The 12,243-nt window shown below is 34.7% G+C and overlaps 2 protein-coding genes and 1 non-coding gene across 6 annotated transcripts in view; 2 read left to right on the top strand and 1 right to left on the bottom strand.

Moving 5' to 3' along the window:
* Nucleotides 1-12,243, top strand: part of LOC6642302 (tyrosine-protein phosphatase Lar) — a 138,425-nt gene that overhangs the window by 105,661 nt on the left and 20,521 nt on the right. For 3 of the 4 annotated variants that reach the window (XM_047010567.1, XM_047010568.1, XM_023175860.2), the window contains 6 exons: nucleotides 5,433-5,669; nucleotides 5,734-5,880; nucleotides 5,945-6,220; nucleotides 6,498-6,521; nucleotides 11,419-11,519; nucleotides 12,037-12,229. In XM_047010567.1, coding sequence (XP_046866523.1) covers nucleotides 5,433-5,669; nucleotides 5,734-5,880; nucleotides 5,945-6,220; nucleotides 6,498-6,521; nucleotides 11,419-11,519; nucleotides 12,037-12,229 — 978 coding nt within the window. Of the gene's footprint in view, nucleotides 1-5,432; nucleotides 5,670-5,733; nucleotides 5,881-5,944; nucleotides 6,230-6,497; nucleotides 6,522-11,418; nucleotides 11,520-12,036; nucleotides 12,230-12,243 lie in introns of all 4 variants that reach the window. The other variant, XM_023175861.2, reaches the window with a different exon arrangement.
* Trnal-uaa lies at nucleotides 889-968 on the top strand. Its single transcript has one exon. It is a non-coding gene; the product is annotated as a tRNA-Leu (tRNA).
* Nucleotides 3,617-4,866, bottom strand: LOC6642303 (protein screw). Its single transcript, XM_002064950.2, has one exon. The coding sequence runs from the start codon at nucleotides 4,847-4,849 to the stop codon at nucleotides 3,662-3,664; it is 1,188 nt and encodes a 395-aa protein (XP_002064986.1). The 5' UTR covers nucleotides 4,850-4,866; the 3' UTR covers nucleotides 3,617-3,661.

The raw sequence follows: 12,243 nt of genomic DNA, 5'->3' as shown, positions 1-12,243 counted from the left end.
TTTAACCGGTGATGGCTGGATGCAGACAGGAAGTGCAACAAGCGTAATAAATGTTCAGCCATACACGCCAAATAGTATGCAATAAATTTTACAACAATCAACTTTGATGCATGTTGCTAGGTGAGCAGCAGCAGCAGCAACAACAACAATTCAACGCCACTGCAGCTAAACAAAATGGCCATGCACTAAAAACCACGCCACAATCTAGCCAGCATTCATCATTTTTAGTCGGTTTTTTCTTTTGTTTTTTTGCTCTCGTTTTTGGTGTTTTGTGTTTCTTTTTTTTTTGTATTTTTTTACCCAACATAATAAACATGGGACTCTGGAATTTTGCAACATTTAGCCCCGAACAGCAGTAGCAGTGTCGACATTTTTTTTTGTGTATATTCTATATACATATTTGTATATATATTTACATCTAGAAATACATGTGGGCCGCAACAACACGAGTCATTAAAATGATTCACTCAACTGTATTCGGGTGTCTATTGTGGATGTGCCACGTTTACTTTTTCTACATTTTTATACCATGCACTCATAGAGTGAAATGGTATATTAAAATCGCAAAAATGTATGTAGAAGATAGCATATATTAGCATGATCTTAATCTAAACCTGTTTATCTGCTAGTCCTTCTGTATTTGCAACTAAATTTTGGGCACTTTAGGGAAAATAGTTATTTTAATGTTAAGCTGCTAAAATATGTACCAAAACCTAGTCAGTTCTACATTTTTGCCAAGTAACATTTTATGATTGTTATTGAAAGAAAAAACTATTTTTCTCACGTAATATTTGAAGTACAATATTTTAATTTGGCAACTTACTATTATTTTTTATAAAGTCGTTAGATAATAGATCGAATTTGAGCTTACAGCTCCTGCCGATATAAGACAGTGTGGCCGAGCGGTCTAAGGCGCTGGTTTTAAGCACCAATCCGAAAGGGCGTGGGTTCGAATCCCACCGCTGTCAAGTGTTTTTTTTTTTTTGCTAACATAGTTAAATATTATATATGAAAGTTGGCAAAACACTTTAAGTTTATTTCACATTTTTGCCACAAACATGATAAGTGTTTCCTACATGGTAAACTGAATTCGATACGACGACTAATTTTCTTTTTTTTTATTTCTCAATGCACTGCAAAGCAATACTTCAGTATTTCGATTAATGGGTAAATTTTATGTATTGTTTTCCATTGAACTTATATAAATGAAAATATCAATTTACATGCTTTCTATTCTTGTTCAAATGTGTTTGTTAATTGAGAATTACCCTTAAAGGCTTCCAATTCTTTTTATTATTTATCATAAGAGCAATTAAACTAAACTAAACAAAACATTAGGTATTCAATTACCATGTAATTTAAAACTAAAGCAAGTTAGAAAAACAAAACTGAAAAATGTATGTCAATTGTTAACATTTGAGCGGAAATGTCAAATCTGATACTTATTAAGCATTATTAGCATCTTTTACATATTATTTTTGAAAAATATTTATAAGTATTGTAAATAATAGATGATCATTAAATTTCAACCAAATCAATTTTTATCGTTTATATGTACATACATGTCCAAAATCAACTACACACATTTAAATAGATATAAATTATTAATTGAAAATATTACGTATAAACATATTTTTTTTTGCTTTGCAAAATTAATTGACATATTTCATGCATATGCAGAGATTTTCAATTCGTTTAAATCTCTACACACGCTTGCACACAAATACAAAATAAACATACACACTTATGTACATAAATATGCGTATACATAAATTTGATTTATGTGTACCTTCTATATATTATATACATGCTCTTGTTTGTCTGTATGTACATTTTAAATTAAAGTAGTTGATTAATAAATACATATACATATATGAGGAGAGAACGTACGGGCAAGTGGGACATGGACCTTAATATGTATAATGGCATTTCATATTTTGGCAAAATTCACGTATTATTAAAACACCGAAATCAATAATACCTAACTTTTAACAATGATTTCTAAATACCCTTTAATTAAAACTTATCCTTAACTTAAAAAACAAGTTCCTTTATGCTAAAATTTTTAAAAGAAATGTCATAAAATATAAATAAACTACGATTTGAATACTTGGTATTTATTATTTCCTATGTTAGGGTAAATGATTTACTTTTTAATTGTTGATTTTTGCGACCTTTTGATTGTTAGTTGTATGATTTGTTAGTTGTATGATTATTCAGCCTACAATTTGACTTCGAGTCGGCAAATCATACAACTAATTAATTAATTTTGTTTCAAGTAAGTTTAATCGTTGAAATATTTAGAAGTATTGTCTAAAAAGTCAGCAGTTGGAAGATCTCAAATTGAGTGGCTACTATAAAAGGACTCTCCATAGAGCTTATTATACCCTTATTTTAATCAATTTATACAAATGGCCAAAAATCATAGGAAGTAGTGTTATTATTTATGTCAAAAGTGTGTGAAATATATAATTCTCACTCTGTCACAATTTTCAAATGGGTAGTTTATAAATTTTTTAGTGAAACCAAAAATAACATTTATGGGCTAATTATGACCAAACAATCAAACATGCACTCTCTTGCTCACACTTAACACAAACTCCTCTCGCCCATTTTGGGCAATAACTTTGTGACCGAATTGCTTGCGGGCTATTAAATGAAAACTGTATGCCAACCGTTTTATTCATAACTGTTGAATTCAATGCCTCAATTTATATGCAATGCAGGAGAGAGAAAGACTGTGTGAATGTGTATGTGTTGTGTTGTGTGTGTTACGCATTGTCTACTCTTAGGCTGTACATGCTCAATGTTTATTACACATATAAATATATTTAGTGCCAAAGCTAAAGCACTTTATGACTACGTTTCGTCTGTGTCATTCACATTAGGTTAATATACCAACAAAATGTGCCACCTTGCTCTTATTTAATCTCCCTGCCTTTCTCTCTCTCACTTCCTCTTCATCTGTGATGAAGCATTTGCCTCGTAAAGTTTTATACGATCTTTAAAATCACATAAAAAGTGTTAATATTCTGACTTGAGTTGAGTCTCTCAATCACATAGAAATATGTCCCGAATTATTGCATCGACTTATCATGTGACCGGAGTCTAGACTCTAGACCATAAATCATATATAGACTTTTCCGATTACTTGATAAATCTTTCACAGATTTAAGTAAGTAAAGAGGATATTTCCAATTTTAAATTGGTTTAAAGCTCCTAAATTTGAATTTCATCTCAAGAATTTAAGAGTTAACTAAGCGCAATTAGAAATATAAAGCTTCGAAAATTATTACGCGTTTTGTGAGCTGTTTCACATGATTCAGTTGTAATTCCCAACTACTTTAAGGCAGCTCTGTAATCTTCTGCAAAGTCTTCTGCTATTCTATTGAAAGTCGTATTAGATGAAAGTCCTATATAGGAACACAAACTCCTCTAAAGCCTTGAACAGGAAATTTGAGTTCGTTTAAACTAAAATGTCAAATATTTGCTAAAAAGTCCATTAAAGTAGAAATTCAATTAATTTTCTTTTTGTTTTTTATTTTTACTATATGCCTTAATAATTAAATAGCAATTTGATATCACTTAAATAAATGTACTAAATTATATTAAAATAAAATTATTTGCAAGAAATAAAATTGCATTTAAACCAGATGGTCTTCTAATGGCATCCACACTCCTTGGCCACTGCCTTTTGGTATTTTGTTAAATCAAATATATCCTCATTTATGTGCCTGAGAATTGTGATGGATCCCAATACAGTTGGCACACAACATGGCTTGGGCAAATGTGGCTGCTTCAAGTGCATTAATGTCTGAACAATCGCATGATTTGTGGCATTCATTTTGTTCCCAAGGGGAAAATTGCAACCGCCACCACAGAAATAAGCCTCAAACTTGTTTGGTGCTATAACATCGTTATGCAAATGCAATTGCTTGAAATCGACAGTGAAATTGAGGCGTTCGCACGAATGTGGTGGCTTAAAGGCGGGCGGCGGTGGTAAACGCATTGGGGCGCCGACCTTGCGTTTCTGTAATTCTCGCTTAAAGCGCAACTTTTGTATCTTCACCAGAAGCTCGGGGCCACTGAAATAGCCGACTATGAAGGGTTCCAGATTGGAGCGACTGCCCTGAGGCGGAACTAATCCGGCACCCAAGGCACTTAATTGTGAATCGCCAATTGAGATGCGCAGCTCATGGCGTTGCTGAATACTCTTGTTGAGCAACCATGCGCGTAGAGTTTGTGTGAAATTGAACTCCAACCAGCCCTTAAATTGGGCAGTAGTATTCACTGAATGTAGAATGCGATAGGGTGCATCTTGACTTCTGTATAGCCTTCTATAGATAGACACTGTGAGGTTATTACTTTGCTCTTCCGAACTAGGCTCTTTATAGATTCTCAAAATGGCATGCATCAACGACAATTCCATGGGCACATCGTTTGTATTGAAAGTTACATGTAAATCCAAATCGTTACTTAGATCTTGCTTTTGGCGGCTGGAGAAAGTCAAAATGCTATTACAGCTGGCAATTTCCTGACGATCTTCCTCCGATATCAAGATGTCATCATCCAGTGAACGCTTGTGACGCTGATGTAAAACTTCTTGTGGTTCCTGATCCTCATTAATTTCATTGTACACTTCCAAAAGAAACTTTGATGCAGAATTATAAATATTCGGCACGGCTTGACGCCTTGGCCGATCACTCAAATCCAATAGATCAATCATTTCCAATTGTTGGCTTAGTGCACGTTCTTCAAAGACTTGAGTGTTCATATGTGGATTCGTGGTTATATAGGTTGTCCCACTGACAAATGTGGCTAATAATATTGGTAAAATGAAATGAAACATTTTGTAATGTTTTCTGCTCAAAGCACTATATTGAACTGAGTTTTTAAAGCGAAAACATATAGTTATATAGAAAGACAGGTAAAAAATTGGCAAGACAAATTTTCTACCTAAACTTTTATTGTAAAGTAAGAAAGGGAAAGGGTTAACAAAGCCTTTTGGCAACCAATTGGATTAGGTAGAACAAGTATTTTAGATCTATAGATTAGGGATAAGCAGGTGGCATTTATTTTACACGGAATACCTGCGAAAAGGTGTTCTACCTGTGACTCCATCTCTATAATACAGATTTGAACTAATCAATGTCCTCTCGAAATATTCGAAGAAGGGTGAAAAATAATAATAATCCAAGAAAAGTTGTCAACTTTAGTCAATTGTAATGTACAATCTTATTGTAAGCCAACACAAATCAATTGGCAGTAGTCCTAAAATATTTTAAAACTCTTCCGCTTTAAGAGTGATTGTGTCTTCTTTCTCAAATTCAAAGTGTGCAAGTCGATTGTGATGTTCATACTTTGTAAACTTCCTAAAATAAATCAAATAAAAATGTGTACTTATGAATTTATTTATGTCTCTTTTCTTGCAGGCTTCTTGCAAATCGAAAATAGCCGCGAAGAGGATCAAGGCAAATACGAATGTGTAGCTGAAAATTCGGTGGGCACTGAACATTCAAAGGCAACAAATTTATATGTGAAAGTACGTCGTGTACCCCCAACATTCTCCCGTCCACCAGAGCCCATCAATGAGGTAATGTTGGGATCAAGTCTAAATCTATCCTGCATTGCTGTTGGCTCTCCCATGCCGCACGTGAAATGGATGAAGGGTAAGTTCGTATGCGAACTGAATTACAAATTAAACATAAACTTTAATAACTTTTATTAATTTAGGTGCTCATGACCTTACACCGGAGAATGATATACCAATTGGACGAAATGTTTTGCAGTTGAATAGTATTCAAGAGAGCGCCAATTACACATGTATAGCCGCCTCTTCGTTGGGCCAAATCGAAGCGGTATCGGTGGTGAAAGTGCAATGTAAGTATTGAGTGATCTCCACGATTCAAATCGCAAAGCTAATCTGCCTTTTCTTTAATCAAAGCTCTACCCACGGCTCCCACCGATGTGCAAATCTCTGAGGTGACCGCCACTTCAGTGCGTTTGGAGTGGTCCTATAAGGGTCCCGAGGATTTGCAATATTATGTAATCCAATATAAACCGAAGAATGCCAATCAGGCCTTTAGCGAAATAAGTGGCATCATTACCATGTACTATGTGGTCCGTGCTCTGAGTCCCTATACCGAATATGAATTCTATGTGATAGCTGTAAATAACATTGGACGTGGACCGCCATCGGCTCCAGCGACATGTACCACCGGTGAGACAAGTAAGTATGAGAATCAGACGAATTCAGCAGAAAAAAAGACAATTTAACTAACTGTCTCTCCGTTATGTTCCTTTCCCCCTTTCTACACATGCTGCATTCAAAAGGATTTTTAACCAATTTTATGGCTATTTAGACTCTTCTTTTCTTTCGTTTCTGTTCGTTTCGTTTTGTTCTTTTTTTTCCTTACCACTTATGTTAACGCGTTGGTACTAACCCTTTCTCGTAATGTCTTTTCTCTTTTTGTACAAATGCTTTTGCGACCATTTAGGCGATTTCTCATTTGGTGGCACAAGTAAGTATCCTAAGCAAACAAAATTTTATGTTTTGCCAAAAACAAAAAACCCACCAAAAATATACATACCTACAAATATATATTTATAAAAAAAACCCCCAAAAAAAGATTGCTAAAACAATTTCAATAACAATTGTTGAGAAGCATAGAGAAAAAAATTCTTAAACCCAGATAGAATCAAAGGTAAATGCAATCTTATGCGAGTAGCCAAAAAAAAAAAAAAAAACAAAGAAGAAAAAATTTTTGCAAACGCAGCTGTGCCAGACACAGACAGGGACGGATTTCTGTAATTATTCCATTAAGAAATTAATTCCAAATTACAAAGTATTTTATATAGGAAGATATTACTTTGGCTTGGAGTTTTGTTTTTATCTCCTAAATAAGTTAATTGGCAACAATCTTTAATCATCTTTTTGAAGAAGTTAGTAGCTAACAGATTTTAATCAATTGCAATTTTTGATTCATGTTAATGCAAACCTAAACTCAAAGCAGTTAATAGTTATGATCTGTATCGTTATAACCATCATCGAGTATACTAAATAAGTGATTTTAATGGAATAATTTATTAATCACGCTTAAATATTGTAATATTTCTAGTATAGTGAGATTATTTAGAGCCTGTGAGTCTCAGCATCGATTCGTGTTGATGTCGGATTACATATGTTACCATATACTAGTGTTTGGCTTAGTCTAAGAGTTTACAATTGGTTCTTCTGACTTCCCTAATTTAGTAACCAGTTATTATTTGAATAATTTATTAACAATGTTAATCAATTAGCCTCCAACTTGCTTTGTCATCATATAAAAACTTGGCTTTATTTACTGATAGAATAAAATATACAATTTAATACTATTTAAAGAATTTAATATATTAGATACTTATAATTCCAAATATGATTTATGGTCAAAACTGAGATTTTTCAAATTTACCATGCTATTTCCAAGTTGTTGCCAATTGTATTCTTTTTTAATTTCGATTATTAGTTGACCAAGTCAGAGCTGCTTAAAGTTTTGAAGTTATTTGCTTCGCTTAGTGACATTATGGCCTGTCTAGATTGTGTACAAAAGCAGTGGAAAATGATAATCAAATATTTGTTTCAAATATCCAAACCTGTGCATATTTGTGATGCTAGATCCGCCACTGTAAATGTATCTGACATATGTATCTGTGTGTGCGTGCATGTTTCTATGTGTGTATGTATAGAGACAGCCGACTCACGTATTCCTCCTGGCTCTTCCTCTCCGACCTGACTAGGCGGCAATGCATAAAGTTTGCATTGTTATGCGTTCGTTTGAATGCGCATCAACATCTCTGTATTTGTGTGCGTATATGCCATTGTATGTGTGTGTGTGTCTGTGTGAAATGCTGTTTTAGTCCTGGCAATTGCGCATAAGCGTACGTTTGTCTGCTGCTGCCTCTGTCTACTTTCCTTCCTTTCCTTTCTATTTTTTTGGCATTGTTGGTTTTTTTTTTATGTTTTTGAGCCACGTCGTATAAAAAGTTGAAAACTTTTATTGCTGCAATTATGCTTATCGCTTGCCCAATATCGTTTCGAAATATTATTTCGATAGGAACTTTTATAGTTCAGCTGTTGGGCAGCATTTGAAAAAAAGGCAGACAGACAAACAGGGAGTAAGCATCACAGGTCGACGCATTGCTTAACACGTGTCACTAGTGAAGGGTTTTCTCCCCCTCCTTGGCAGCAGCTGAACAGGTAGCAGCTGAAATAAAAGAGTGGCTAATCTTTTGTAGTATGAAAAGTACCTGAAATGGCGAACGGGGAGTAAAGATGCACAAGTCTTATTCGATTAAGTTAAAATCTTTAAAAGAATACAAAATAAGTTAAACTCAAGCAATTGTTTGTTATGGCACAGCCATTAACTAATTAAATTGAAATTAACAAATGTGTATACAATGCTATTTACAGTAGGTGAAACTTAAAAGCAAAATTTTCGCAAACAAATAAATCGATTGATTTTTTAATAATTTAACCGTATGTAATTACTTCTGCTTCGGTTTACTAACCACAAATTCTTAAAGTTTTGAGTTTGCTTGTCTTGACAGAGTTTGATAAGTTTTACTAAACTTTAAAGTATTTCACATTTTTTAGTTTAAGGCCTAGTAGCTATAGCTAGTCAGAAGATTGGCTGTAATTTACAATCACTGCCCAATCACATTTTGAATTAATAAATTCACATTTTTATACATTTTTTCCAAAATATTTAGAAATTATCACAAAAATGCAACACAAAATGATCTGATATAGTATTGGAACGATTTGTAGAAACGGCAATTGCTTTTACTTATAAAGTTCTAAAAATTAACTATAAAGGTTTAAAAGATTCATTGGCAAAATGTAAATATTTCTAAATTGAATGTTATGTATATTTCTGGATAATGTTACTTAGCAAGATAGAAGGATATTCCCTCATTTAAGACCTTAAATTATTATTAATTATTAATGAAAGTTTGATGCAGGATATTCACCTTAAAACCAATTGCATCGTTGGTAATTAAATGTATAATTATTACTAGGCAACAGAATGCTGCTATGCTTCATCGAAGCTAAACCAATTTTCTAATACACACAGGCATAAGTACAATATTAGGATTCCACCTTTAAAATGGTTCATTCTCTCGTGCTCTTTAACAGCTTCTTTCGTCATGTAATAGGTCATAGTTATGACCTGCACATGTTCCAACAGAGCCAAAGACAGAGACAGAGGCCATCCATGTCTGCTGCTGTTAAGGAGGTAAAAGGTAGAGTTTCTCTCTAAAGTTGAGCCTCCTGCTGAGGCCTCTGAATTTAGTGCTGTATAAGGAGCAGTCATGTGCAAGTGCATGAGTGTGTGTGTGTGTGAATGTGTGCCTGAGCATGCAAGGGATACATATTAATGGAGCGTATCCGTATGTAATGTATATGCTTTTAAATGCAGCTTACGTGATGCTACCCACACTTTGGATAGATGAATCCAAGTAGCAGGCAAACCAAACCTATTGCAATTTTTGAGTCGCTTGGGTGTGGATGCTGTGTGTATGTGTGTGTGCATGCAAATCTTAGGCAATAACCAGGGAATGGCAATGGCTCCTTCTCTTCCGATACGGATCGACTAAAGGAGCTCCCGGGGAGCACTTGTGTAACAGATGAGATGACTACGATATAAATTGTGGGTAAAACTGCTGTGTAGATATTGCAGTAAAATTGTGAGAATTGGAATTTATTGATTGACCATTAACCAATTGAGTAGGCAATTTCATCCATAGAGGCTAAACTGTATACGGGTGGGTGGGGGGTTGTGTGGGGAAAAGGGCAGTTGGCAAAAATTCAAAGATGGCAAGAGAAATTTAGGCATATATTCCCACTAATTAGCAGTCAGCAGATGCTGCCTCATTCTGATTTCTATGCCGTTGCCAATACGGATGTGAATATGTATATGTGCGAGTGTGTGGGTGTGTATGTGTTGGCTGATGCAGTTGTTCGACCATTTGACGCCTACAAAATTAACATGCATTGCCCGCAATGCTCTCACGGCATTGTTTTGTTGTTGTGGCGCAACAAAAATCAGTTTATAAATGCAAAATTCGCACTATGATGGCCTCGAGCCATCAACAACACGCAATTTTGTGGGGCAACAAAATTTTCAACATGAAATACCCATTCCAAACGACAAAACAACAAAAACAATAAAACATCAGCTCATTGGCATAGAATTGTGATGGATGGGATTTCTGTGTTTGTTTGTTCGCAAAAACATTTCATCCATATACATCTAGTGTGGGTAGCTCTCTATCTCTTTGTGTGCAACCTAATGCCGCCCTAATGCCTCATTTTCTATGAATTGAATGCTCTTCCCGACCTCCTTTGAGGGCAACAAAATGCCAAAAAAAGTGATGCACGAATTTAAAGTAACCCAATCGGTTCTCACTTTTTGCTCCACTCAAAACTGAAAGGAATTTTCAATTACTTTACATTTGACAAAGAAGTTGAAAAAAAACGAAGATCTTGCAGTTCTAGACCTTCTAGACCCCCAAGAAATTAAAGGACCTTAGCGTTTTCAAAATTTTTGCTCATCCGCAAATGATATGCAGGATTATTATGTTGCAATCGGTGGTAAAGATTTCCAAAACATAAACAATCAATATTTTTAAAATTTTGGTTACTTTTTATTCATATGGTCAGAATAAAGAATTATGTTTGCTCTCTTTATATAAAATTTATTTTTCTAGGACAAACGATGGGAATTTTTGTAAAAGTTCAACATTTTGTATTGATTTTCCCTTAGTTAGTAGATAAACATCTACTATCTGTAGAGACCGCCTTAAAGCTCATCCGAATCCCTTAGCCAATGATTTGGCTGTCAACACATCCAGGCGTAGGCTAAAGCGTCTGCATCCTTTGCACAGACTCAATTTATAAAGCTCAAATTCGTTGTAAGGGTTGTGTGAAGCTAAGACAACACAAATAAAATATTAACATAAACAAAAAAACTAACTCTGCTCTTAATATTTTTGGAAAATTAGTTTCGTATCTTTCATAACCTGTTTTAATCAAATATGGAACAGTGCGAATTCAAAAATTTAAAAATAATATTCATTTTGAGCCTTTTAAAGCCTATTTAAACCCCTTAGATTAAAAGTGCAAATATACATTTCTATAATAATTTTAAAGGCTATTAAGCGCAGAAATGTTTAATGTCTCCTCCATTCCACATATTTTTAATAAATATTAAAAGTCTAAGACTTTTGACTAATAACTTTTGATCTATAACATATCTGGATTTCATAAATATTCGAATCATTCTTCATGCCCATTTACTGAAAATTCTTTGTCATCAATGCTAATGTTTTTTCTCTCTTTCTTATTTTCATTCTTGTTCTGTTGCCTACGTCCGGCAGAAATGGAAAGTGCACCACGTAATGTCCAAGTGCGCACGTTAAGCTCATCGACTATGGTTATTACTTGGGAACCACCGGAGACGCCCAATGGACAAGTGACCGTAAGTACCTGGCCATTGAAGCTGCTGCTGCTGCATGCATATTAAACGTTGGAATCCCCTTTCATCTCTGTGGCATGGCCAACACTTTGTCACATTGGAAAAAGCAAAGGGAAATTGGCCAAAAGTGGCGCTAGGCCTTCTATAGACGACACGACACACACGAAGAACGAAAGAGAGAAAGATAGTTAAAAAGAGCGTTTAAATGCAAATTTGCGTTTGAAATCAATGCTGCAGTAGCAATAGCAGCAAGTCTAAGCCACAATTGTTGTGGTCTTGAGAGTGAACTGTTGAAACTTGCACAATTCGACCACAAATGCCAAAATGATAAAGTTTGCAAATCCGGAATACCACAGAGCAATACATTTATCAAAAGCAAACGAAAGATTCTTTATGGTTAGGAAAAAGAATCAAACAGAAATAATCAGAGAGATAGACAGAGAGAAGCGAGACCATAATAGAGAGATTAAATTGAATCGCTCGAAACTTTCAATAAATTTTCTTTTAATTTTCGTAATAGGGCTACAAGGTATACTACACGACCAATTCAAATCAGCCGGAAGCCTCATGGAATTCACAAATGGTTGACAATAGTGAATTGACAACGGTATCGGAGCTAACACCCCATGCCATTTATACGGTTCGTGTACAGGCTTATACCTCAATGGGAGCTGGTCCTATGTCCACGCCGGTTCAAGTGAAGGCTCAGCAAGGTAAGTTTAGTAAA

The sequence above is a fragment of the Drosophila willistoni genome (assembly GCF_018902025.1).
Source record: "Drosophila willistoni isolate 14030-0811.24 chromosome 2R unlocalized genomic scaffold, UCI_dwil_1.1 Seg167, whole genome shotgun sequence".
NCBI lineage: Eukaryota > Metazoa > Arthropoda > Insecta > Diptera > Drosophilidae > Drosophila > Drosophila willistoni.
The sequence above is the reverse complement of the archived record's forward strand: the minus strand, read 5'-3'. Positions and strand labels throughout refer to the sequence as shown.